Source organism: Hemiscyllium ocellatum, chromosome 13 (genome assembly GCF_020745735.1).
Source record: "Hemiscyllium ocellatum isolate sHemOce1 chromosome 13, sHemOce1.pat.X.cur, whole genome shotgun sequence".
Classification (NCBI taxonomy): Eukaryota; Metazoa; Chordata; class Chondrichthyes; order Orectolobiformes; family Hemiscylliidae; genus Hemiscyllium; species Hemiscyllium ocellatum.
In genome coordinates, this window is record NC_083413.1 from 17,952,004 (window position 1) to 17,978,106 (window position 26,103).

At 41.1% G+C, this 26,103-nt stretch overlaps 1 protein-coding gene across 1 annotated transcript in view; it reads right to left on the bottom strand.

The window, feature by feature from the left end:
• Positions 1-1,970: 1,970 nt before the first annotated feature.
• The window catches only part of dhx36 (DEAH (Asp-Glu-Ala-His) box polypeptide 36), an 86,129-nt gene continuing 61,996 nt past the window's right edge, over positions 1,971-26,103 (bottom strand). The window contains exons 16-25 of the mRNA XM_060834583.1: positions 25,865-25,982; positions 23,817-23,915; positions 19,579-19,752; positions 18,401-18,487; positions 16,189-16,272; positions 14,520-14,619; positions 14,311-14,401; positions 11,411-11,531; positions 8,871-9,023; positions 1,971-2,350 (exon numbers count right to left, since the gene is read on the bottom strand). Of these exons, the coding sequence (XP_060690566.1) occupies positions 2,177-2,350; positions 8,871-9,023; positions 11,411-11,531; positions 14,311-14,401; positions 14,520-14,619; positions 16,189-16,272; positions 18,401-18,487; positions 19,579-19,752; positions 23,817-23,915; positions 25,865-25,982 (1,201 nt within the window). The 3' untranslated portion in view covers positions 1,971-2,176. The remainder of the gene's footprint in view (positions 2,351-8,870; positions 9,024-11,410; positions 11,532-14,310; positions 14,402-14,519; positions 14,620-16,188; positions 16,273-18,400; positions 18,488-19,578; positions 19,753-23,816; positions 23,916-25,864; positions 25,983-26,103) is intronic.

Consider the following 26,103-nt stretch of genomic DNA (forward strand, 5'->3'; position numbering starts at 1 on the left):
GAACAAAAGGAATAAAATCAGAAAATGCTGGAGAAACTTAGCAGGTCTGGCAGCAACTGTGGAGAGAGAAAGAGTTAGTGCTTTTAAGTCCAATACCATTCTTCTCTAGAACCGTTCTGAAGAAGTCACATCAAATATTATCTCTATGTGCCTTCGTAGGACTTTATTTTTAAATTCAGATTTCCAGCATCTGTACACTTTTACTTTTGTTAAAGCCATAGGCAGATTAGCATTTAATCTCGGATGATTATCTACCCCACAAATACTGCTGAATCACTCGACATTATGCGCTGGTGTCTTGTACAGGAGTTTAGGAATTTCTTGAGGAAGAATCTCATATAGCATTTACTCAGTGAATTCAAAACAGCACTAACAGCAGAGACCATGATCAATTTAACCATTGTATGGCACAACCAAATGGAGACCACTTGATCTGTGGCTTCAGCAACTATCCTTGGCGATGCTGAAGCTCTGAAATGAGGTCTCTAAGTCACAATAACCTCAAGTGCTTAGCACACCCTCAACCAATGGCAAGTTATGGCCCATATACAAGACAGGTCACCCCAAAGGCAAAACCTAGCACTGTGAAAGGAAGGCTAAATCCAACCCGAACTTAAAAAAAATCCTTTAAGCTGAAAGCGTAAAATTATGAGGAGAGCTTGAAGAAATTAGGCCTGTACCCCTTTAGAATTTAGAAGGTTGAGGGGAAATTTCAAAGGTTTCTAGAAACTAAGGGAAACTGATAAAATCAAGACAGTCAGACAGAAACTATTTCCACTTACTGGGAAAGGTAATAGTATGAAAATGTAACAGTCTAAAGATGCGGGTCAGGAATAAGATTCTACATTTAGGGTCAAAGGAATTCTGACATCTACAAATGTCAGGCTGAAGGGCCTAAATAGTCCTGTTCCTATCCTTAGACCCATAAACAAAAATGGATCGCACTGATCTCAGGTATTTGAACCACGTGTGCTGGCTGGTTAAACCTAAGCCAGCCACAGTGGAGCTGATATCAGACTGATTTTACATATCTGCCCAGTCTCACACCCACCTGAACTTAAAGAGCAGCAATATTAGGGAGTAGTAATGGTGGTGGTTTGATGGTTGGCGGGAGAGGGTGTTGGTGTAAGACTGACATTCCACTTGATTCTTTAGGATTCCAGACAGTTAAAATTACCTCCATGGTTCCTGCTAATGGCAATAAAAATGGAGGAGCCTCTGGGTGATTCAGCGAAGGTAATTTAGGATAACTCAACACAGTCTTTCAAACAGATGGTCTGACTGGTCTTTTGGATATTTTTTGCGTGCAACAGATGACATCTGCTAACCATTTTTTCCAAAGCATCAGTGTTTTCTATTATTTTGTTTTTATAATAATGGCTAAATTCAATACAAAAATAAAAAATGCAGTGCTATGCTACCTCATCCCATCTAAGGGTTAACTGAGCAGATAGCGTGAAGTCATCGCTCTATCATTTTTGAATAATGTAAACAAAAATTGAGGTTTCAGAGAAAGCATCTCCAATTATAAAACCGTAGTCAGGTCAGAATATAAGAAGTGCACATGCTGTAACGAGATAGTACATGCATCAAACTCTGTAAAAAAGAAAGGTTAATCTCTTATGTATAATTTTCCATCAGAACACATGGGCTGCAATTAAGGGCCTATTATCAAATATTACCCTTGACACTTAGATTTGCTGTGTATTTTCTGCTTTTATTCCAACTTACTTATCCTTAATTTCAGTATTAATAAGAGTTCATCATCTGATCTGCTCTGGGATGGAAGTGCTCTCTGTTTCAAGAGAGAATTGGAAAGCAAGTTTTATTAATTTAGAGATATTTCTGACTAAAGAAGAACTAAGCTATCTCATGGATTTGCTTCGATCATCAAGGTGTAACATGTCGGTATACTGTCACTGACCACCTTCTCAGTAGGATTTACACTCGACAGCATAATGTAGTTAAACTTTTTAAAACATCAGTCATTTTATTCAGTGTGCACAGGTCAATGCTGTTTGACCAATGAGACTCTTGGATATATTCTCCAAAACCTCTGATCTGTTAGCCAAAAAACATTAATAACACAAAACAACTCTGTACTGGTGAGCTACATTAAAATCATTTTAGGCTCAGCCTGAACCTCTTTGGAGAATCAGCTGCAGGTATTGCAGCTTCAGTAGCTCTGGAATCGGGGCGTGTAGTTCTTCGCACTGGCGGTGTCTTGTGTGGTTATCAAGTCTATGATTGCTGACAAGACAGCACAGTCTTTCGATCGATTATTCCAATCCACAGGTCGGGGCTTCTTAATCTTGTCTTGTAGAAGAGCATCTAGCTCCCTTTTCAGATCCTATGGTGAGGGAAAGGCCTCAGCATCAATAAAAGTGCACATTAAATCAGCTTGTATCTACAATGACCAGCACAGCTTTTCATTGAAATGTGATTAAAACAAACGTATTTGGCCAGAAGTCACGTTGGACCCATTTTTTTTTCCATAAAAATTAAAATAACTAACGAGAGAAATATTCTATAACAACAGTTGTTCACTGTTGGAAAAGCTCACGTGATTCTGTCCAATTGCTTTTGCAGATATTATGCTAAGTTTCCCCGATGTGTCAGTGGTGAAGTGAGTTCCCGCTCTGCTCAGAAACAATTTCACGAGCCTGGGTCTGACTTGATTTAAGTTCTCAAAGCAATAGCAGTATTGTGAATGCTGCAATCAGTCATCCTGACACCAGGATAAGGGAGTGTGTGAAAACAAAATATCCTGCCAAGCATTCCCAGCTCATCACTACCCAGTGACCCATGCAGGAAAGCAGATGCATGTGAATTTAATGATAGGACAGAAATGAGATTGGAGATGGCACCCTTCATAGTCTCTGACACCAAGTTCGTGAAGTATGGGTAATTGGGGCAAGATAGAGTATTTGAAGAACCACATGTCAAAGAATATTTGGATTGAGGGACAGGGGAAAGGGAGAAGCAAATAGTGTTGTGATCAGTTGAGTTTCCTGAATATTATCTATTCAGTGCCAACAGCAGTGATTTTGAATTCTGTTCTGCTCTTGAATCACTACCAATCCTGTTGGATTTTCCACAAAAATGAGTTGTAATGAATTCCTAAAATAAACCCCCTCAATGAAAGTAAAGACAGAATCTGACAAGTGTAGTCACTGTGGCCCTAACTATAACGCACGGCTCTGATAAGAACCCATAAAGCGCAAAGCAAAATTGAGAGTGTTAACTCTGAATTAGCATCTGGCTTGGGAATTCTTACATCAGGCTGGCAGCCCATGATTAATGATCAGTTTGGAAAGGCTATAATTATGTTGGTGAGCACAAACCAACTCAAATGGGACTTTGAAAACTTGAGGGCTACGATTACCTATTTATACACTGCTTCACATTTTAGAGATAAGTACAATTTAACCAAAATAAAGGTGTGTTTTATCTGTGGCTGTCATAGAAACAATGCTGACTCGTATTGCTCCTAATCGACCAATACATTCGAGTTGTGGGCACGGACCTCAGGAAGTTGCACAGAACAGATTCACCAGCTAAAAGACTCAATTTAGGACAACAGGTATTATGAACAAAATTTGTATTGGCATGGGATCGTAGTATTTAATCATTTAATCGGACTGGTTCCTATATCAAAGCTTTATTCTCAACTGCATGGAATACAGAACAAAAGGAAGTAAAGCCTAAAAGTTAGACCAAAGCCATTCAGGAGAGACACCAATGAACAATGCCTCACAAAAGGGGAGCGGAAATCTGAAACATTCTCCTTAAACAAGCTGTTGAGGAGGAAGAGTCAAATACACGTTTCAAAATTAGGACTGGAGAGATTCCAGGTAGGCAAAATATTAACGGTAACCAAATCAGATGGGGGTGTATATGGAAATAAAACATCTGCTCGAGGGGTTGAATGGCCTTCTTCCATTCCCATGTTCAAACTGAACATAAAAAAAGACAGGTGCCACGCTGCAATCAACCTGATGATTCAATTGTTAAAACAATTCTTTCCTGAGATCATTACTCGCATTTAGTTGCTGACCAACGTTTTGAATACGGTATTCACGATGATCGATGACTGCTCAGGGAATTGTCTGCACATGGGATGGGATGGGACTAGTGAGCTTCTCTAAACTCAGCCCTTATTAGGCTTTGGTTTTATAAGCACCGGTTAGACACCAGAGCAGCTCTCTTGAGCTGAGCAAGATGAACATCATGGACTGAACTTGATCACATTCTCAATGTCTAAAACCTAAGGGGATTCACTGGCTCTTGACCAGGAGCAGAAAGCCATTGGATTTTCACCTAAGAACATAATTAAACTATTTGACAGCGTGACAAAATATTTTTGCATGGCAGTGGGTCATTTGACCCAACAGACCCATGCCAGCGTTTCAGCTTCGCCAACATATAGGATCGTACACTGAAGAGGCTCTTTGGCCCATCAAGCCTGTATTGTTGAAAATATACTACTTACACAAGTCCCACTTACCCACACTCGGCCCAGAGGCTTATAACACTTGAAGTGCTCATCCAAGCACTTTTTGATTACCCACCAGGCACTACATTCCCATCACCTTTTGAGTGAACAAGCTTTTCATTAACTCTCTTCAGCTAACTCAGCCATATAGGCAAACATGATTAGGAGCGATTCCAGGTAGAACTCATTCCTTCCAGAAATGTCTGCAGGCGCGCACGGTGGCTAGCACTGCTGCCTCACAGCGCCAGGGACCCGGGTTCAATTCCTATCTTGGGCAACCGCCTGTGTGGAGTTTGCACATTCTCCCAGTGTCTGCGTGGGTTTCCTCCGGGTGCTCCAGTTTCCTCCCACAATCCAAAGATGTGCAGATTAGGTGCATTGGCCATGCTAAATTGCCCGTAGTGTTAGGTGCATTAGTCAGGGGTAAATGTAGGGGAATGGGTCTGGGTGCATTGCTCTTCGGAGGGTCGGTGTGGACTTGTTGGGCCGAAGGGCCCATTTCCACACTGTAGGGAATCTAATCTAATCTAAAACAGCAAATGGCAAAACTGGAAACAACCTACCATCCAAACTTGCTGGATCAGCCTGGCACACCACTGTCACAACACTCCTCCTTCAGTACTTGCTCTGCCACACTTTAGAAGAGAATTGGGCACCTGTCTAGCAAAGGGTATCTCACATTCTGCTGACACAGTACCTATAATGAGGTACACCAGAACGGAAACCTTCTGCTTAACTCACTGCCCCTTGTTCTTTGTCTCACAAATATTATTCCCCATACACATCTGCCTCCAACTAATGAAATCACACAAGCTGGTTGAAATAGTCCACAGTGATCCTCACTTGCCCACTCCATAAATACCTGTTCAACACACCAACTGCCCCACCTTCATTTTGGTGTCCCATTTGGAACAAACAATCTGAGCAAGTTCTATCAGCAGACATTTGTTGTCTCAAGGAATAGTAACACAGGAAGTCACAAACAAGTTCCTAGCAGCAAACCTGGACTTCAAACTGAGAATGGTCCTTGCTAAACAGGTTCAGTAAAAGCTAGGGCCTCTGCATAGTCAACCTCCACTGCTGGGACTGCAGTACAAACCCCTTATGCACTTGTGGACAAACACAAAGCTGCACATTGCTGAGGGTTACAGATTAAGCGACAGACTTAATACCTTAAAATCCAGTAAAGGAGGAAGATATCATTTGGCTTCAGGAATTTGCAATCACTAATATATAAAATACATCCATCTGTTCCCTTCTCCCCCATGTTGCCTTTCCCTTAAGTTTACCTCTGATATTCACATCAAGTGCACCACATGGTATAGGCATGAGTTTTATGAGATGAACAGAAATATTAATTTCTCAGAAGTTCATTAGTCTGTGGATGTCTCTCACCTGAGCACAATGAAGTTTGGGTGACTGAATCTAATCCAGGTCAGAAGTCACATGACACCAGGTTATAGTCTAATAACTCCGAAAGCTTGTGATTTCAAATAAATCTGGTGTTGGCTGACTTCTGACCTTGTCCATCTCCAGTCCAACACCGGCATTTCTGCATCATGGCTACCTCAGAATCCAATCCAGGCTGAGTTCAACAGATTTCTGATTTTTAAGGGAGCAAAGTCTATGGGATGCAGATGGGTTAGAGACCACAGCCAGGTCCATCAAGATCTTATCAAATGGCAGTGCAGACTCAACAGGTCAAATAGCCAACTCCTAATTCCAGTATTCCTTTAACCACTCTGAGGAGATGCTTTTCCTAAAATTACTGTAATTTTATTAGTCACCACATTCACGTAGCCAGCTGTAGAAATGGCTACTGGACTGGTTAGGAGTTCCAATCATGCCAGGAATTTTGGTCAAGCTAGGTTAAATTCTGACCTCAGTTTGTGGGCGGCATGGTGGCACAGTGGTTAGCACTGCTGCCTCACAGCGCCAGAGACCCGGGTTCAATTCCCGCCTCAGGCGACTGACTGTGTGGAGTCTGCATGGGTTTCCTCTGGGTGCTCCTTAGGTAAGGGGTAAATGTAGGGGTGTGGGTGGGTTGTGCTTTGGCGGGTCAGTGTGGACTTGTAGGGCCGAAAGGCCTGTTTCTACACTGTAAGTAATCTAATCTAATCTTAAAAAAAACTGCAGCCAGGACCTGCTGGGACTTGCAGTTTCCTGTGTTGACCAAATAAGGCAGGTTTTATCGTTGTCTCTGGACAAATTGGCACCATACAACCATATATGGAGTATGATGTTATCAATTTACTACTTAGTGTAGATATTTGGGAATTGTTTACCAGTAAACTCCATTGGCTGAGATCAAACAATGTGATCAGGCTTTGATTAATTTATTGGCTGAGTGCCAGAGAACATTTTGGAAATGGAGCAATTTTCTGATAGGTTAGCATAACAATAGGCTTTATTCACATGAGAAGTCTTCAAGACTACTTTTGAGGGGCACATGCCCTGAAGTCACCTTCAGAGAAAACAAAGATCCATAAAGCAAGATCTACACCGTGGCTCAGTGGTTAGCACTGCTGCCTGACAGCACCAGGGATCTGGGTTCAATTACCACCTCGGGCAACTGTGTGGAGTTTGCACATTCCGCCCCGTATCAACGTGGGTTTCCTTCACAATCCAAAGTTGTGCGGGTCAGGTGAATTGGCCATGCTAAACTGCCCATAGTGTTATGTGCATTCGTCAGGGACAAATATAGGGTAGGGGAATGGGTCTGGGTGGGTTACTCACCAGAGGGTTGGTGTGAACTTGTTGAGCCAAAGGGCCTGTTTCCATACTATAGGGAATCTAATCTAATCTACATGGAAAACACAGTTGGCCACTTCACTCAAATCAGGTAATATCTGTTTCAAGCCAAACTTTTAAAAGTTAGAGTTGGATTAAAGGGGATTAAGCAAAGTAATGTAAAGTGAAGTTAAATGAAGTGAGTTAAAGCTGAAGTTAAATTAAGTAAGCAGTAAATATTGCAATGAATGTATGTTTTATATTACGTATTCAATAAAGAAATTTTTGTTTCATTAAATTCTGAGCTGGCTCCGACTTTTGTCTGACACACAATGGAAAAATATCTGAGCAACATCACTATCTTGCATTTTTAAAAGCACAACTGGCCTCATCCACAAATTAAAACAATCTTCTTCAAATTCATCTGTCAGATCACTTCTATAACCTCCAGTGGCCAAATAACAGACCATCTCTCTGGAGAATAAAAAACCTTCTGCCTGCTCAATTTGAGGTGCAACTAAATTTCCACAGAATCAGCAGGATTATTTCAGAAGCTTGTTCAAACAGCCTGCATGATGGGGTGAACAGCCCCTTTGTGCTGCATCATTCTACAAAAACGACAGTTCAAATCAGCACAGTGGTTTGAAAATCTGACTTCTTTTTAAAGCAATCTGGAAGTGAGCAATAAAAATGTCACCATCAGATTGGCTTGAATAACCCAGGTCGTGGCTTTTAGAGAGGGTAAACCACTGTCCTTATTTGGTCTGAACCTATAGGTGACTCCAATCCCATTCCAACAGAGTGCAGCCTTAATTGCACTCTGAAGAGATATGATGAGCCAGCCCATTGAACAAGGGCAATAAAAGCCAGCCCTGCCAATGGCAGTTACATTCCAAGACTGAATTAGGAAAACAAAAGCCTGATTGACTCAATTGTCTGCAAACGCAAGGATTTGAGTAATCACAGACCTCTTATCTATCTCAAAAATTTGTTGATAATCGTTGAATTTTAAAGTAAGGTAATGGCCTTTCAGAAGGTGTATTAGTCAGAGAGGGTGGATTGCTCTTCGGCGGGTCGGTGTGGACTGGATGGGCCGAAGGGTCTGTTTCCACACTGTAGGGAATCTAATCTACATCGTGCTCGTACCAGCACTTTGACAGGACTCTTTCGCTATTGCATTACCATTTGTTTCCTTTCCAAGTATTTACGAAATTCCCTGTCAAAGGTTACTACTGAATTTATTTCCACCACACTTTCAGGCAACACATTCCAGATTGGAGCACCTCACTGTGTTGAAATAAAATTGGCAGCATCACCTTGGTGGGGTTTTGCTAATTATTATGAATCAATGTTCTCTTCTCACTGACCCTCCTACCATTGGAAGCAGGTTCTCACTAGTTATTCAGTCAAACATTCTCATTATTAACAATACTTTAAAAAACCATCAATAAATGTTTTACAGGCAGTTCTCCTTGAGGTTCAGAATAATAATGCCTTGATCCAGTTCCAGGAATTACAAGGAAATTTCTTCAAATAAATAAACAAACTGAAAATGCACAGCAGGATAGCATCAGTCACTGAAAGAGTAAGATCAGTTTGAACTTCAACATACTGACACAAAATAATTCCCCAATTGTTATTTTACCTTTACTAAATGGGCAATTCTGGATGGTGACTGGAACACAATCCATTCATCCACAGAGATGGTCTCCTGGCCCTGCTCCTTCTGTATCGAAATATCTCCTCCAAAGAACAGCAAGGAGTAAGGTGAGACCTCCGTGCAATCATACAGGTAGATCTGCAAAACAGTCAAGAAGTCAACATCCCAGCAACAATATAAACTGACTCACGCAACACCCGGGAGCTCCTTCAATAGTGGTGTGAGAGCCAGACATCAGAATACATTCAAGTTCTAAATGCACAGTGAGGTCGGGTAAGGATGGGAACAAAACCTAGCGTCAGTATACCCACTGTGTCCCAGGCAGTCAAGGGATTCAAAATCAATTTGCAAATTCTACAGAAGGCATAACTCATCTTGGATAGAATCACTGCTACGTTTTCAACTTCAAATCAGAATGTTCTTAATGTTTTCTTTTAAATTCCATGGTATGGTAGCAGAAACTGGGTGCTGGCAAATCAGCCCATGCTGTACCTGCTCAACTATCTGCCATGACATTTACCAAGTCTCAAAAAGCTTGGTGGAGTGTGAAACAAGCAGCTGATTCACTATCACCCTTTTCATTTTACAGCACGGTGACACAGTGGTTAGCACTGCTGCCTCACAGCACCTGAGACCCGGGTTCAATTCCCGACTCAGGCAACTGACTGTGTGGAGTTTGCACGTTCTCCCCGTGTCTGCGTGGGTTTCCTCCGGGTGCTCCGGTTTCCTCCCACAGTCCAAAGATGTGCGGGTCAGGTGAATTGGCCATGCTAAATTGCCCGTAGTGTTAGGTAAGGGGTAAATGTAAGGGTATGGGTGGGTTGCGCTTCGGTGGGTCGGTATGGACTTGTTGGGCCGAAGGGCCTGTTTCCACACTAAGTAATCTAATCTAATCTAATGACTTAATGCAAGGGAACATTTTAACTCTCAAATGTGACCTACCCTTAGTTGAGAAATCCTTAATGATGAGATGTGCATCAAACACAAGTTAGCAATAAACTCTTCCCAATTATTTGCATTTTAAACACCTATTCTTTGCAGAAAGAGGAGGGTGTAATATGCATTCCAAAAAGACAAATGGTCTCAGACACTCCGCTTTCTCAAAACATTACTAAAGGAAGTGTGGCTAGATCTGAACAGTCTTGTTGTGCTTCAGGAATAATCCTCCAAGACCTGGAATTCTATCCTCTAACTCTAGAAAGATCAACTTCCATTTATACAAGTTTTAATTAAGTGATTAAAAAGTGATGATAATTATAAGTGTATATACAACCTCAGGATGTCCCAAAGCAATTTACTGCCAAAGTAGTACACTTGAAGTTCCCAGGACAGAGAATACAGAATCCCTACAGTTTAGAAACAAGCCATTTGGCCCAAGAATCCACACTGACCCTCCCAACAGTATCCCACCCACAACCATTCCCCTACTCTATTACTCTACATTTCCCCTGACTAATGCACCTAACCTGCACTCCCCTGAACACTATGGGCGATTTAGCAAGGCCAATTCACCCAACTGCACATCGTTGGACTGTGGGAGGAAACTGAAGGACCTGGAGGAAAGCCATGCCAACATGGGGAGAATGTGCAAACTCCACACAGACAGTCGCCCAAGGCTGGAATCTAACCCGGGTCCCTAGCGCTGAGAGGCAGCAGTGCTAACCACTGAGCCACCGTGCCGCACGCTTACTGCTATAATAAAAGGAAACAGGGCACTGCATAAAGCTCCAATAAAAGGTGGAATGTGAGAAAGTAGAGATCATGGGGCTGAGGCAGAATCTGCATATCTCTTTTCTTATCATACTTAAATAGGATGTTGACGGTGATCAGATAATCTGTTTTAGTGAGATTGTTGAGAAGGTAAATATTGGCCAGGAAACGGGAGATATTATCCCTATCCTTCTTCAAAGTAGTGCAATTGACAGCCCAGTCTCAGCCTAATATGTCATCCCAAGATAGCACGACTCCAACACGGAGTACCTTTCCCCACACAGAGTGTCAGTGTAGTCAGATTGAACTTACATCTTCCTGACTTAAGAGACAAGAATGTTACCATCAAGATTGTACACTGGAAGGCCTAACAGCACACAGTTCGGGGGGGGGGGGGGCGCGGCACGGGAGTGAGTGAGTGACACAGAGACAGAGACAGAGACAGAGACAGAGACAGAGACAGAGACAGAGACAGAGACAGAGACAGAGACAGAGACACTTCCCAAAGGAAGGCAGGAATCAGACAACTGTCATACAAAAAACTACATTTAGAAGTATTTCACTAAAACCTTAACCCATTGATGTGATAACACAATCCATCAGTGAGGGGGAAGTAGCCTGTGGGGACATATAACACACTGCTCAGGGGCCCAAGGGACAATATCACACGCTCCGGTTACAAGGGCCACACCCAAAAGGATCAGCAGATTGTGGAACTGCCTCTTATATGTGTAGAATAATTATACTCTAACAATTCTGAATGATTCAGAAGAGCAGAGAAGGACAGCCAGAGAGTCTTTTATAGGAACACTCACACTGGTTGTCCGCATCTTCAAATGGTAGATCAGCCAGTTATGCTCAAATTCACCTTCTTCAGCATTAACAGATTTTGGGTGAATGTTGACTCTTCCGTCTGACTTGGTAAAGACTTTCACCCTAAAAGCACAAAAGAAAGGACTATTGGTCACAAGGTGCTGGGAATTTAGGTAAGATTCTTACAGCAGTAATGGCATATGAGCTCCTGACAGTGGGGTTGAATTTCATCTGGGACATGAAAGATGTGTCAACCAGATTATCAGCCAAAGCTTTGCTGGAAGAATTGTCAAGACTCAGCTTACAGTTCTACAAGAAATTGAGCACCTTATCCATTAGTTTAGTGGAGAGCGAAATGATCAGGGAAATTCATCACCAAATAGTTAAAATTTTAAGTATTTAGTAAGCATTTTGTATGTATCCAAAAGGAAAATGTACTTATTTCCTATCAGTTATCACCTTCAGTAATAAAGAGTAAGTGGCTTGATAGAGTGAAAAGACACTTCCCAGGCTGTCACTAAGTCCTTCTGGCTGGGAGATCTTGGGTTCTATTCTCCATCTCTGTTGAGTGAGTTGATCTGAGAGCAGGTGCTAGCCTCCAATAACTGAGCTAGGCCAGGGAGAAAGGAAAAGGTAGGCAGGGTTCTGGAATGACCTCAACTGCAATGAGAAGATATGATTATACGTGAATGGGGGACTATGTGAATGTGCACTCATGGATGAAGGTGCGAAAAAACAGTCCATATGCTGAGAATTCATGAAAGTAAAAGGTCATGAAAGTAAAAATCGAGGCAGAATCTTAACATCTCTTTTCTCACCATACTCAAACAGGGTGTTGATAATCTCGCTAAAACTGGACATTTGTGCAAGTTACCAGAAGGTTTTCTCTGTCTTTAATCCCTGCAGGAGCCTCAAGAGCCTTCATGAGAAAATAGGAAATCTGGTAAAAAGGGAAGGACTCTCTAATGGGGAAAATAGGATTGTAAGGATCACAACTTTCTTCTATTATCTTCTTCAGCCAACATTTCACAGGAAAAGTGAGTGGGACAAGAACATATTTTTTATTCCACCTCCAGCAGCATCTGAGAACTGAAGGAAATCTAACAGAGGGAACTGACTAACAACCAACCTGGGAAGGCCTCACTGGAAACTAATACACCAAAGGACAAAGTAGCTCAAGTTGTATTTATTGCATTCCTTTCATTTCTGCAATTTTGTTTGGAGTTGGCTGAAACGTTACAAGTAGATTACTTAAACACTGACAAATACCTGAAAATTAAAACATGTTGAATGACTGTTTAAATTTCTAATTCCAAATAGAAGAGAAAGCTTGAATTTTGTATAATATTTGTCCGGAAGCCAAAAGCTATTTAACAGCCTAAATGCATATATTTGTACAGTAATAAGACGTGCCCCAGAAGCCTTAGTGAATTCTTTGAGGATGTGACAAAACACATTGAAGGTAGAGCCATGGATGTGGTGTACATCGATTTTGTCGAGGTGTTTGATAAGGTTCCCCATGGTAGGTTCATTCAGAAAGTAAGAAGGCATGGGATACAGGGAAATTTATCTGTCTGGATACAGAATTGAATGGCCTATAGAAGACAGAGGGTGGTAGTTGATAGGCAGTATTCCACCTGGAGCTTGGTGACCAGTGGTGTTCCACAGGGATCTGTTCTGGGACCTCTGTTGTTTGTGATTTTTTCTTAAGTAACTTGGATAAGGAAGTAGAAGAGTGGGTTAGTAAGTTTGCTGATGACACGAAGGTTGGTGGAGTTGTGGATAGTGTGGAGGCCTGTTGGAGGTTGCAATGAGACATTGACAGGATGTGAAACCGGTCTGATAAGGAGCAGATGGAAATCAATCTGGAAAAATGTGAAGTCATTCATTTTGGAAGGTCAAATTAGAATGCAGAATACAGGGGTATAGGCAGGATTCTTGGCAGTGTGGAGGAACAGAGGGATCTTGGGGGCTATGTCAATAGATCCCTCAAAAGTTGCCACCCAGGTTGATAGGGTTGTTAAGGCGGCACATGGGGTGCTGGCTTCCATTAGCAGGGGGTTTGAGTTTAAGAGCCATGAGGTTATGCTGGAACTTCATAGAGCCCTGGTGAGATCACACTTGGAATATAGTGTTCAGTCCTGGTCGCCTCATTATAGGAAGGATGTGGAAGCTTTAGAAAAGGTGAAAAGGAGATTTACCAGGATGCTGCCTGGACTGGAGGGCATGTCTTATGAAGTAAGCTGGGGGGAACTAAGGCTTTTCTCACTGGAATGAAGAAAAGTGAGAGGTGGCTTGATTGAGGTATAAAAGATGATGAGAAGCATAGATAGAGTAAATAGTCAGAGAAGTTTTCCAGAGCAGAAATGGCTATCATAAGGGGGCATAATTTTAAGGTGATTGGAGGAAGGTTTAAGGAGATGTCAGACTTAATAGTAGTTCTGGGACTTGCATATTAACGAATTGAAACCTGCAACCCATTCTAAAAGATGGAAGACTTAACAGCAATCTAGGGTTTTTCAATATATCATTTCAGTTGCACGACACTATAATATTTTGCTATAAGTTCTGTGTCTTATGATTCAGCTCCACAACCACCTGATGAAGGAGCAGTGCTCCAAAGCTAGTGTTTCCAAATAAACCTGTTGGACTATAACTTGGTGTTGAGAGATTTTTTAACTTTGCCCAACACCAGCGCCTCCACATCATGTTTTCCTTTAAAGGCATTCAAATTCTCCACATCAACTATACCCTAGGATTGTAAGATCCTCATCCTAAAAACTCGCTGGAGAAAGAAATTTCAGTTGAATTTTCTGCTGGATTTAGGCGAGATTCTCTTTTCTTTCTGACTCAGGTCCAAATCTGTCAGGTTACATTGCATGTGAAAGGTTAATTTTCTCACATTTTTCTCTTCTTGCTGAAACTCGGTCGTATTTTTGCCACTTTCGGATACAAGCCCGCACATACCACAGCTTTAACTAGCTTCTCGTTTTCTGTCGGAACAGAACAAATACTATTTCAGAAGACTGAACACACACACACCCACACACACAAAAAACGGTCATCCTTACTGAGATTTTACTAAGGCTTTTTATCCCCCCTGTCAGTTACCTGAATTTATATTTGCCTGGGGATCTCGGGGATTCTTGCTGCTGACAAAGCCAGCCACCAGCAGGTGTTCAGTAAATTGACCTTTCATGTTATGAAGCATCTGCAGTGACACAATAAGCAAAAGGTTATTTCAAAACAATTCTCCAACGTATTCAAGACGTCATAACTGCCATGAGGGGATTCCACACAGATAATAGCAAATGGTGTCTGATCAAGAATCCTCAGTCAACTCATCTGTACGATATAGCCAAAATTTGAATAGTCACGCTAGGGAGAGTTCAATACCTCACAACTGATCTGACATCCTCAAAACTCAACAGAAAGCTAGGAACTACAGAAAGTACATTCTTTAAAACTCACTTCATACTTTTCACTTTCCTTCAGTTTTGTCAGATCCTTTAAATACTATTTTAACCCCAACCTTTGGTTATTCCTGTTTGTGGCCTGACCCAACATCTGCCTGTGAGAAACAAAGCTCACTCACTGCAATAATTTCAGTCCGAGACAAGATCTAATCAGTAGTGCCCTTTATTTCACACTTGCAAGTGGGTATGATGTCCACAAGGCAGGGACAAAACACACTGAATTCAACAAATACTCGATATTTATATAATTTGGTTCCTACATTTTTTTTTTCTTATTTCATTGTTTCCCCCCCGTTTACATCCTCCACTTCCCTGAGACTCATTACTCCTGTTTATCTCTTGTCTTATCCGGTCTTGTCTGTGAAAAAAATGCTCATTCCTGTTCTCAAGGCTATTTGACCTCCTCCTGCTGTGGGCACACCCTTGCCTTACCATTATTTACTCCCTCCATCTGTGCTGCCTTTTACAGCATCTTATCACTAAGCCCTTTTAATTGGGGTTTGTTCCTGTGTTTCTGTAAAAGTGGGAAACAGATGTTTATACCTACTGTTTATACAGGCGTATTGAGTTTAACTGTCTGTCTTCGCAGCATCTTACCATTGTTTTACAGTCCCGTTTCTTTCTTAAATACATTTTTAACTAATACAAAAAAAAATCATGCATCTCCTACACACAGCCCACACCCCTGCCGACCCAGCCCCTGGCCGTAACAACCACACACCAATGTGAGTTCATTCAACTTGTATCAGAAATTATAATTGCAGAATTGCAGAAGTAACACCAATCCACCTATATCCCACATGCCTACGACCATAGTTTCTACTTTCTAAATTAACCTCTGGAGCAGGTGGGACTTGAATCCAGGCCACATGGTTCAGAAGTAGAGACACTACCACTGTGCCACGTGACTCCTCTCATGTCCTCATTCAAATCACAGTATTATACAGCACAGCAAGTAGCCATTCTGCTCACTGCATCTGCTCCCTTAACGAGCGAGCCAATTAGTCTCATTCTTCCCTGACTTTTCCCAACAGCCAATAAAAATTTACTTTCAATTACATCTCTAATTCTCTTCTCAAAGTTATGAATAAATCTGCTACAGGCAGTGTATTCCAGATCATAAAAAGAAATTTCATATCCCTTCTGGATTTTCTGTCAATAACCTTAAATCTGGCTCCCCTGGTTAATGACCCACCCATTCAATTACTCCCAATCTGCTCTAATTAAGCCCTCATATTTTTGAACATTTGTCATTAATTCCTCTTTATTCTGAGGAGTAAAGTCAGTTTAAAGAGATTCATCACCTGCAGGTTGTTTGGAGAAAGGAAGAACTCCCAGCAGTAGTCCTTCTCTGATCTGAAACCTCTCCTTTTCGCTTCTTCCCAGCCCTGAAAGCAGCAGCACTCATTAATTAGACAGATTCAACAGAACAATCTGGCAAAAACTCATGACAGAATATCATTCAGGTAAAAGAAAAGGAAGGTTCAAGGGAAGTTTTGCATGGAAAGACTGGAAATTCCATCTCAGGCCAGACAAACAGAATGACAGGAGGCAGAGGCAGAGACGAAAGCAGCATAAATTCAGGCAACAAAGGTGCGGGATAACAACCAAGGTCATGAAGCCAAGATGAGAGGGTGGTATCCATTGTCCCACAGTATGAAATAGATAGTACCATCACAATTCAACTCAGCAATCCAAGTTGTTTTGCAACATGTACGGTGATGTCAACCTAAAGTATATTTATAATTCTTGGCAAACCTATTTGAAAAATAGATAAAGAAAGTAACAAAAGTTCACCAAGCATTGAGACCTCCATGACTCTCAGTTTGTACTCACTGGAGTTCAAAGGAATGAGGGTGAAATCGGAGTGAGGTATATAAAATGCTAAAGGGGATGTTGAACAGATGCTCCCCCCCCTTGTGAAGAATTGTGAACAAGAGGTCATAGATATAGAGTGCGAGGAAGTGGGTTCAAACTGAGATGAGGAGAAACTTCAACTCTCAGAGTGTTGTGAAGCTGTGGGGCTCACTGCCGTAGAGTGCAGTGGAAGCAGAAATCAATCAATAGATTCAAGAAAGAAATAGATATACGTTTCTGATGAAAAGCATGATAAAGGACTATGGGGATCAGGCAGGAAATTAGAGTCGAGGCCAGCTTAAGATCACTCATGATCATAGTCAAATAGGCTCACCTATCAAGCTCCTGCCAGTATGATCATTCACTATATGCAAGTCACAGAGGCAGGCAATTCACAGAAAAGCCCAAAGCCACCTTTACCTGTTTCAGAGTCTACAGTGGTCAAGAGAAATCACCAGCTTTCCCTTTTCACAGAACTTTCAAACAGAATCTTGCAGTGCAATTGCCAAAGCATTGGAGAAAATGAAATGTCATGGAATATAGAACCAATATAAATATATTGGTAAGTGCAGATGCTGGAGATTTTCTCTAATCAAATCAGGAAGTGCAGAAGAAACTCAGCACAAGTGGCAGCATCTGTGCAGAGATAAGCAGTAAACATTTTGACTGCAATGACTTTCTGCATTTCAGTAAATTCATTGAGCAAACTGACCAATAAATAAGCACGGGGGAGTGTGGTTGACATTGGAAATTTTGCCTGCGGCAAGAGGGAATGAAAATTAAATCTTATTGGGATTCCCACTCTTTATTTGGTCGGAAACAGGAATTTGCTAATCTGGATTCAAGCCTCACCACAAGAGTTTAAGAACCACATGCAAGTCTTTTTGTTACCTTCTGCTCCCCCTACCACCTCCAGCAAAACCCTTTCTTATTATTAGCATTCATCAGAATCAGAGTTTTGCTGCACTCCGACTTTGCATTTCTCAATCATTGGAGATATATTACTCCATCCTACTGTGCCCTTTTTCATCCCAGTCCTCAGTGAAAAGGTTAGCCACGACCTAGTGGGATGCACTCCAATTTCAGAGTTCAGAAGAAGTCCCAGTCAGATGCAGAGGCTGAAAATCAAAACTGATCTTTCAGTGGAGTGCATCCCACGATTTCTCAGATGTAACGTGAAGCCAAGGTTCCATCAGTACACAGGTGAATGTAAAGGTTGCATAGCCTTATTTCAAAAAAGAACAAGGAAATCCTCCATGGCGCTGGAGCGAATATCTGTCACTCAGCCAATGTCAAAGAGATGATCCAGTTACCATATTAGCATGCTTAGGAGCTTGTTGCATTCAAACAGCCCAGTGTATTTGCTAGTGATTGCAACTCAAACTTAGCTAGTTCATTGTTGAGGCTACGAAAGATGTCACAGAGATGTCGTCTTATACTTCAAACAAAAATACAAAAAGAACCTCGGAGGACAATATTAATAAAAGAGTTTCAGATTTTATATATAAAGGACAGCACCCCCATATGCCCCTGATAAGATAGTTTTCAAACATTCACTGATCTTACGTACAAGGTGCTAACTGCCACTGAGATGTCAGCAGTTTCTTTTTTCAGATCTGTCTCTGCATTTTCCTTGTTGCATATTTAAGCAGTGCCTACCTTAAACGCATTTACCACAGTCAGATGGTCACTCCGAGACTGCTTCGATAATTCCCGGCGTTTTGCATCAGCCAGTTTCTCTTTACCCTGTGAGCAGCACAAAAACAGGTTAAAGTGAAGAAACATTTAACCTTTTATAAAACTCTTGCTCTGTACAATGCTATTAGGGAGAAAAATCCTGCATCCTCAAACAAAAAAAAATTCGAAGCAGACCTCTAAAATAGCATGTATTTTAACAGCCCCCTCTGCTGTTTGATTATACGGAAAGTGAGTCCACAACTGATGCAATTCAATGTGTGAAATACTGAGGCATTGTGGTAACGTGATCAGAGAGTTGTGTTACCATTCCTTTCTATTCAGCTTGCCTGAATGCAGTATTGGAATAAGCCCAGAAAAGGGTTGGCAATCACTGAGTAAGATAAATGGAGATAGACCAACATCAACACTTCCCAAAAAAAGATTAAATGGACAAGTAATACCCAACTGTGACAATAGATCTGTAAAGGCATCAAGTAAATCTAATCAGTACAGAGGACAAGGACCATTTAGGGTCGAGTAGGTTCAATCACTCAATTACAGCATGGTAAATCTGTGCTTTAAATCCATCTTCCATGTTTCCATAACATTCCATTATCCTAGATCAATACAAATCTACCAATTTTAGTTTAGAAACTTTCTACCTTTCTCAACATGATTTCTGGGAGGGAGTTTCAGATTTCCTCTAATCCACATGAAAGACTGCTTGCTCACTGGTCTTGCTCTATTTTAATGGGTCTGGACTCTTGCTCTGCCCACTACCCATCAGGGGAACTAATTTCTCATTACCTACTGTATCAAATCATCTCATTCAGCTTTTAGATCATCTCAATCTTCAACATACAAGGGAGCACAAGCTAGCCTATGCAACAACTTCTAATAAAGTAACCCCTTTCGATCTGAAACAAAAAAAACTCCAAAGAACTGTGGATACTGGAAATCAGAAATTGGAAAATTACTGGAAAATTGTTGGAAAAACAGCATTTGGCAGCAACTGTGGAGAGAAAGCAGAGTTAATATTATCTATTAACATTTCAGGCAAAATGAAGATGCTGCCACAGACTGGCTGAGTTTTTCCAGCAGTTTCTGATTTTGTTCAGTTTAGCTCTTGCATCATCTTGGCAATAATTTTAACACTTTACCAGCGGGATCACAAATGGATCCTTGAAGCTGAGACTGGCTGCAATGGTGAGAACCGGATCCAGACAGCACAATAATGCTCCAAACAGAATCATCTTCCCGATGTGGGGTTCCACTGGCAGGCGAGCTAAATGGACCCCAAGTGGAGTTAACTCTTCATTCCTATCCAAAGCATTCTGTCAGAAAGGGGAAAAAAATGAAATTTAAAATTCTTGGCGTTGCAGATGCCACACAATCTGTTACTAAGTGAAAACTAACGTAATAAAAATTTGTATCCCTACGGTCATAAACATCTGCTTGTCCATGTGGTTCAGAGTTTTTCCCGTGTTTTAGGTCAGTTTTGAGACATGCAGCCGAAAAGGAAACCAACAACTCCATCCACCACCAACACAGAGTGGGATACCCACAACACTGACTGCAGCAACTTGCTCAGTCTCCTCCAACAGCATCTTCCAAACCATGTTACATTGATCAACTGGAAGGACAAGATCAGTTTGCAGGGGAACACCACCTCAGGCATCCCCTCAAAGTAACATCATCCTCATTAGGATATATATTGGCTGTTCTTAATCACCACTGGGTCAAATTGCTGGACTTCCATAAAGAAAAAACAGCATAGAACAGGCCCTTTGGCCCATCAAGACTACACTGACACATGATACCTTGCTAAACTAAAAATTTTTTGTCACTACACGGGTCCACATCTCTCTATTGCCTGCCTCTTCAAATATCTTTCGAGAAACTCATCCAAGATGGAGGGCAGGAAAAAACTGTGGCTGCAAGAGCTTCGCTTTTTTGAGGTATTTTCAGTGTTGGAGCTGATTTCCTAGAATTCTAGGAGCAATAATTACTGTTTTATAAGCTGTTGACAATTACACCATTTAAAAGGCATCTGGTTTGGTATATATAGGAACTGTTTAGAGAGATATGGGCTAAATGCTGGCAAAAGGGACGAGATTTAAGGTATCTGGTGAGCATGGACAAGTTTAAGTGAAGGGTCTGTTTCCATGCCATATACCTCTATGACTCACTATGACTTGTAAATGTTGGTATTGTATCTAGTTCCTCCACCTCCTCTGGCAGAATACTCTAGGCACTTGTCATGTTCTGTATAAAAGACATGCCTCTCACATCTCCTTGGAACTTACTCCTTTTCACATTTAACTTGCATTCCCCAGCACTTCACATTTTTGCCCTGGGGAAAAAAGGCACTAACTATTCATTTTAGCCATACCTCTCAATTTTGTAAACTTCTATCAGGTCGCTCCTCATCCTTCAATATTCACGTGGAAACAAATCAGTTTACCCAATCTCTCCTCATTGTTAACACCCTCCAAACCAGGCATTATCCTGGTTAACTGTTTTCTGTACCCACTCCAAAGCTTCCACTTCATTCTGGTAGTGTGGTGACCAGAACTATACACAATATCCCAAATGTGGCCCAACTGATATTCTCTACAGCTGTGAATGTTTATATTCTATGCCAGATCAAAGGCGGCAAGCATGCCATCTGCTTTCTATACCACCTTACCCACTTCTGTTGCCACTTTAAGTGAGCTGTGGACCTGTATGCCTAAATTCCTCTGTATTTTGGTGCTACTAGTTCTATTTTTTTTTACTGTATACTTCCCACCTGCATTAGACCTCCCAAAATACACCACCTCACATTTCTCCGAATAACCAGCGAATTTTGGAATATCATTACCAATGGATCTGTCATCTCTAATGCCAATTGCTTTAACTGTCCAGGATGTAGACCATCAGGCCCTGGGAACTTGTCTGCCTTCAATTTCAACAAATTGTACAGTACCTTTTCCATATGATTGTAATAAGTTTCTCCCTTTCTTCAAGTTCCGCATTACTGTTGGGATAGTACTGGCTTCCTCCACCATGAAATCCAAAGCAAAGTATCGACTTAGTGACTCTGCCATTTCAGTGTTCCACAAATTGTGACTCAAATTAGGCAGTCCCTAGAAATCTTTCTTCCATTCCAGACATATGGGTCCTGAGATGATTAAATAGCTCAATGCTGGATTTGCAAACCTCACCACAAGTGGTGGTGCCTGCATGCATCCAGTGATTAGTACAAAGCTGGCTGGCATGTATCTTAAAGGGGTTCTTGGAAGAAGTGGTGCTCTGATGAACTTGCTGCCCAAGTCCTTTCAGATGGTGAGGGTTGCTAGTTTGGAAGGTGGTGTGGAAATAACCTGAGTCACTACAGTGCATCTTGCAGACAGCATCTTCTCCAGCTGCCAAGTGAATGGAATAGCGATATAGAAGGGACTAAAAAATTTCAGAAGGCTAACAACAAAATGAAAGGGCAACTAAGTCACAAAACAGAGTCTCCTTAGGAGATAAATCTGAAGCAATATTCAGCCATGCTGCCCCCTCAAGATAAATCAAATCCCATTTTTGCCCAGTGGCTCCAGGATGTAATGGGAGAAATTCCTATTCATACATGACTCACCCCATTTCCTTGTGTCAGTTCAAACAGTGAGGTCAATAAAAACAAACTGCTTCTAACAGCCTTCAACTGGATAACAATATGGCATAGATTAGAGGTGGCTGGTAAAAGAACAACAGGAGGAAAATTTTTTATGCAATCAATGGTTAGGAGTTGGAACAAACTGCCTGAGAAGAAAGATTCAACAACAATTCCGACACACAGAATTAATCTGCACTTGGAGAGACAGGGATTAATTAAGAACAGCCAGCATGTTTTTTCTAAGAAAGGGAGGTCATGTCTGACGAACTTGATTGAATTTTTCTGAAGAGGTGACCGGGTGTGGAGATGAGGATATGGTTTTTGATGTAGTCTACATAGACTTTAGCAACGCTTTTGATAAGATCCCACATGGGAGACTGAAAGCAAAGTTAAAAGCTGCTGGGATTCCAGGGAAATTTGGCTCAATAGATCCAGAATTAGTTGAGTGGCAGTAAGAAAAAAGGTGATAGTTGAAGATCGCTTTTGAATGAAAGCCTGTGTCTAGTGGGGTTCTGCAAGGATCAGTGTAGGAGCTCTTGCTGATTTGTTATACATAGATGAGTTTACACTTGAATATAGGAAGGTTGACGATAAAGTTTGTGGATGATATGAAAATTAGGAGGGTGATGCATAGTGAAGAGGATAGCCTTAGATTCCAAAATGATGTAGACAGTCTGGGCAGATGGACTGATCAATGGCAAATTGAATTCAATATGAATAAGTATGAGATGATGCACTTAGACAGGATGAAGGAGGAATGGAAATACATAATGAATGGTATAACCCTGGGAAGTTCTGAGGATCAGAGGCACCTTGGTATGTATATACACCGGTTTCTTAAGGTAGCGGGAAAGGTAGATAAAGTTGTGAGGAAGGAATACGGGATACTTTCTTTATTAGCTGGGGCATAGAATTTAAGAACGGGGAGTTAAACTGGAACTGTTTAAATATTGTTTAGATCACAGAATACTCAGCACAGTTCTGAAGTCCGTAGGAGGGATGTAATTGCAATGGTGTGTGTAGAGGAGATATAGCAGAATGTTGCCTGAGCTGGACAGCTGTAGCTAGTGAGAGAAATGGTTTATTTACAGTAGAGGAGACTGAGGGGAGACATGATTGAAATGTATAAAATTGAGGGGCCAAATATAGGTTACAAATGATCCTTTCACCAAGGGAAAGGATTCCATGACCAAGAGGCATGAATTGAAGTCAAGGGGCAAGAGGTTTAGAGGGGATGTAAAGAAAACCTTTTTCACCCAACTCAATGCTTGTAAAAGTGGTAGAGGCAGAAACACTCAATATTTTAGTAGTATTTACACATATACACTTACAATGCCAAAACATTCAAGGTTATAGGACAAAAATGCATTTGGAGAAGTTAGGTGCTTGCTTTTCACTGACAAAGGCTTGATGGGCCGAAGAGTCTTTTTCTGTATTGAGGTTGTCTATGACTGAGTAGCTTTCAAAAGGGAATTATTTGGATAACATTTGATAGCCTAAAAAAATTCAGTGACTGAGAAAAGCAGGAAAGTTAGACTAAACGGACATATTATCAAAGATCTGGTAGAGACTAGAGGAGACAAAAAGTCTACTGAGCTCTGATTTGCTGTGTTCCAACACTCAGGACTTGAATTGCATGGATGCAGTCACTGTGGTGACAAAGGGTAAATCGCAGTTCTACAGTTGACCAACAGAAGGAGCTACGCTTGCCTATTAACTGACGGGTCCATCCCACACTAGTCAGCAAATACTTACCAGCTCTTTAAGGTGGGTCACAGCCAGATTAACAGCTTCCTTCGATGGAGGCTGCATTGCCTTTTCCAAGAATTGTGCAATTCGACCAAGATTTAAAATCTATGGCAACATTAAAAGCCATTGGTTAATAAAAAATGTCCCACACAACGATTGAAGATTCCTCAGTCAACATGCATTTTTTTTTAATAAACTTTGATTATGAGAGAAAATTCTGGTTCACCTTTAAATGCTCTAATTACATAAAATTGGAATATCATTTAATCTGCAAAACTTTTACTTAAACAGTTCAAATACAAACAGAAGATATTTCACTTAAAAAGTCAAAACAGGAAAAGGCAGTCTCATAACCTCCAGGAGTCAAATTTATTTAAATTTACAGCTAGGTAAAATGTGAATGAATGAGCGAGCTAAGTATACTGTATTCTGCAACTGTCAACATCAAAGTCAGATGATACATGTTTTGAAGGAGCAGCAACTGTGTACACATATCTGCAGCCAAGATGGATTGGAATCTCTCTATTAAATAAACAAGCCAAAAAGTCAAAAGTTTAAAGCTACGCAAAAGAACTTCAAAAAATTGAAGAATTTCAGCTGACTTAATGCTGTATCAGCCTATAACTGCAGACTGACATCAGTATAAATGGTGAATTAGAGAAAAGCAATCTGACCTGTTCTTTATATATGAAACCTCTTCTTTCTTTATCTCTCCCATCAATTTGCTTTCATTTCTATATATCACAATGGCAGCACGGTTGCTCAGTGGTTAGCAGTGCTGCCTCACAGCACCAGGGACCTGGGTTCGATTTCAGCCTCAGGTGACGTCTGTATGGAAGTTTGCACATTCTCTCAGTGTCTGCGTGGGTTTCCTCCAGGTGCTCTGGTTTCCTCCCACAGTCCAAAGATGTGCAGATTAGGTGAACTGGCCATGCTAAATTCCCCATAGTGTTAGAGATGCGTAGCTTTGGTACATTAGTCAGTGGTAAATATAGGGTAGGGGGAAAATGGATGTGGGTGGGTTACTCTTCAGAGGGTCAGTGTGGACTTGTTGGGCCGAAGGGCCTATTCACACATTGCAGGGATTCTATGCACACATTGGAGAGTCAGCCAATTCACAGACTCAATATATTATTGATTCGTGGAACCCCTTCGACATTGTTAGTACTAAGTCACGTAAGGGTGCATTCTCTTTTTTTTAAATTGGAGCTCTTCATAAACTTTAACACTGGCAAACCTTCCAGCCATCACAGCTCTTCACTCAGAATGCCTGCTGTGAATTACTCCACCTGACTGAACCTTTCCTGCTCTTTAAAAACACTTTTGAACAGTGCCTTCTTTCATCTCCGGTAGCTTGTACACAGTACCTCAAACTCAATTTTCAAACACTCTCAAGTGAAACAACAGAAGACTTTTCACCATGTGAAAGGAATATGCACACATTGAAAACAATGTAAGTTGGGTCACTGAATATATTCAAGGTTGAGTCAGACAGATTTCTAAACAACAAAAAAGTTGAGGTTTACTAGCAGGGCAGGATCTACATTTCCAATGACTGGATTCATCCAACACCATAACCATCAGCCTATGAAAGCAGAGAATCAGTACCTCAGTAGATCACCAAACCTGTTGGAGACAGTACAATAACTGAAACATGACTAAGATATTTCTTCACCCTTACCACCACACAAATATTTAACATTCTGAGCAACCAAAAATGGGAAACAGTGCACAGTTAATAAGGGAAAAGCATACAATGGAAAGTTCTACTCCAATCCCCTCAATCCAGAAGATCGGAATCAGTGACGAACACACTGAATTAAGGTTTGCTTGTTTCTTCACATCAACATTACAAATTATGCTAGGAAGACAGGATCATAAATCATTAAGTCAAAAGGACTTAGGATGTTTCTAGAGATCTTCTCTTTTATTCTATGCTTCTATTGAGGAATATAAAATAATGATAATGTCACAATATTCACACATTAATTGACCTATCTGGCTGACAATTGACAAGATACTTTAAATTTATCAACCAGTAATTATTTTTTAACCTTGATCTGCAAGCAAAGCTCTTCAAGTGGAGTCCTCATGATTTCTGGAAGCTGATAATCATCTAGAAGGCTCTCCCGCAAACCATTGTACAAGTGGTAACAGGAACCTGGCTGCACCCTAAAAATAGACAATCAAGAGGTTTAGCTGATATCAACAAGGTAAATAGACAAGCTGCAGTCTCTCCATCTGCAGATTCATTCACTAAAACTGCAATCTTAGAGTTATTGCCCCTTCTAGA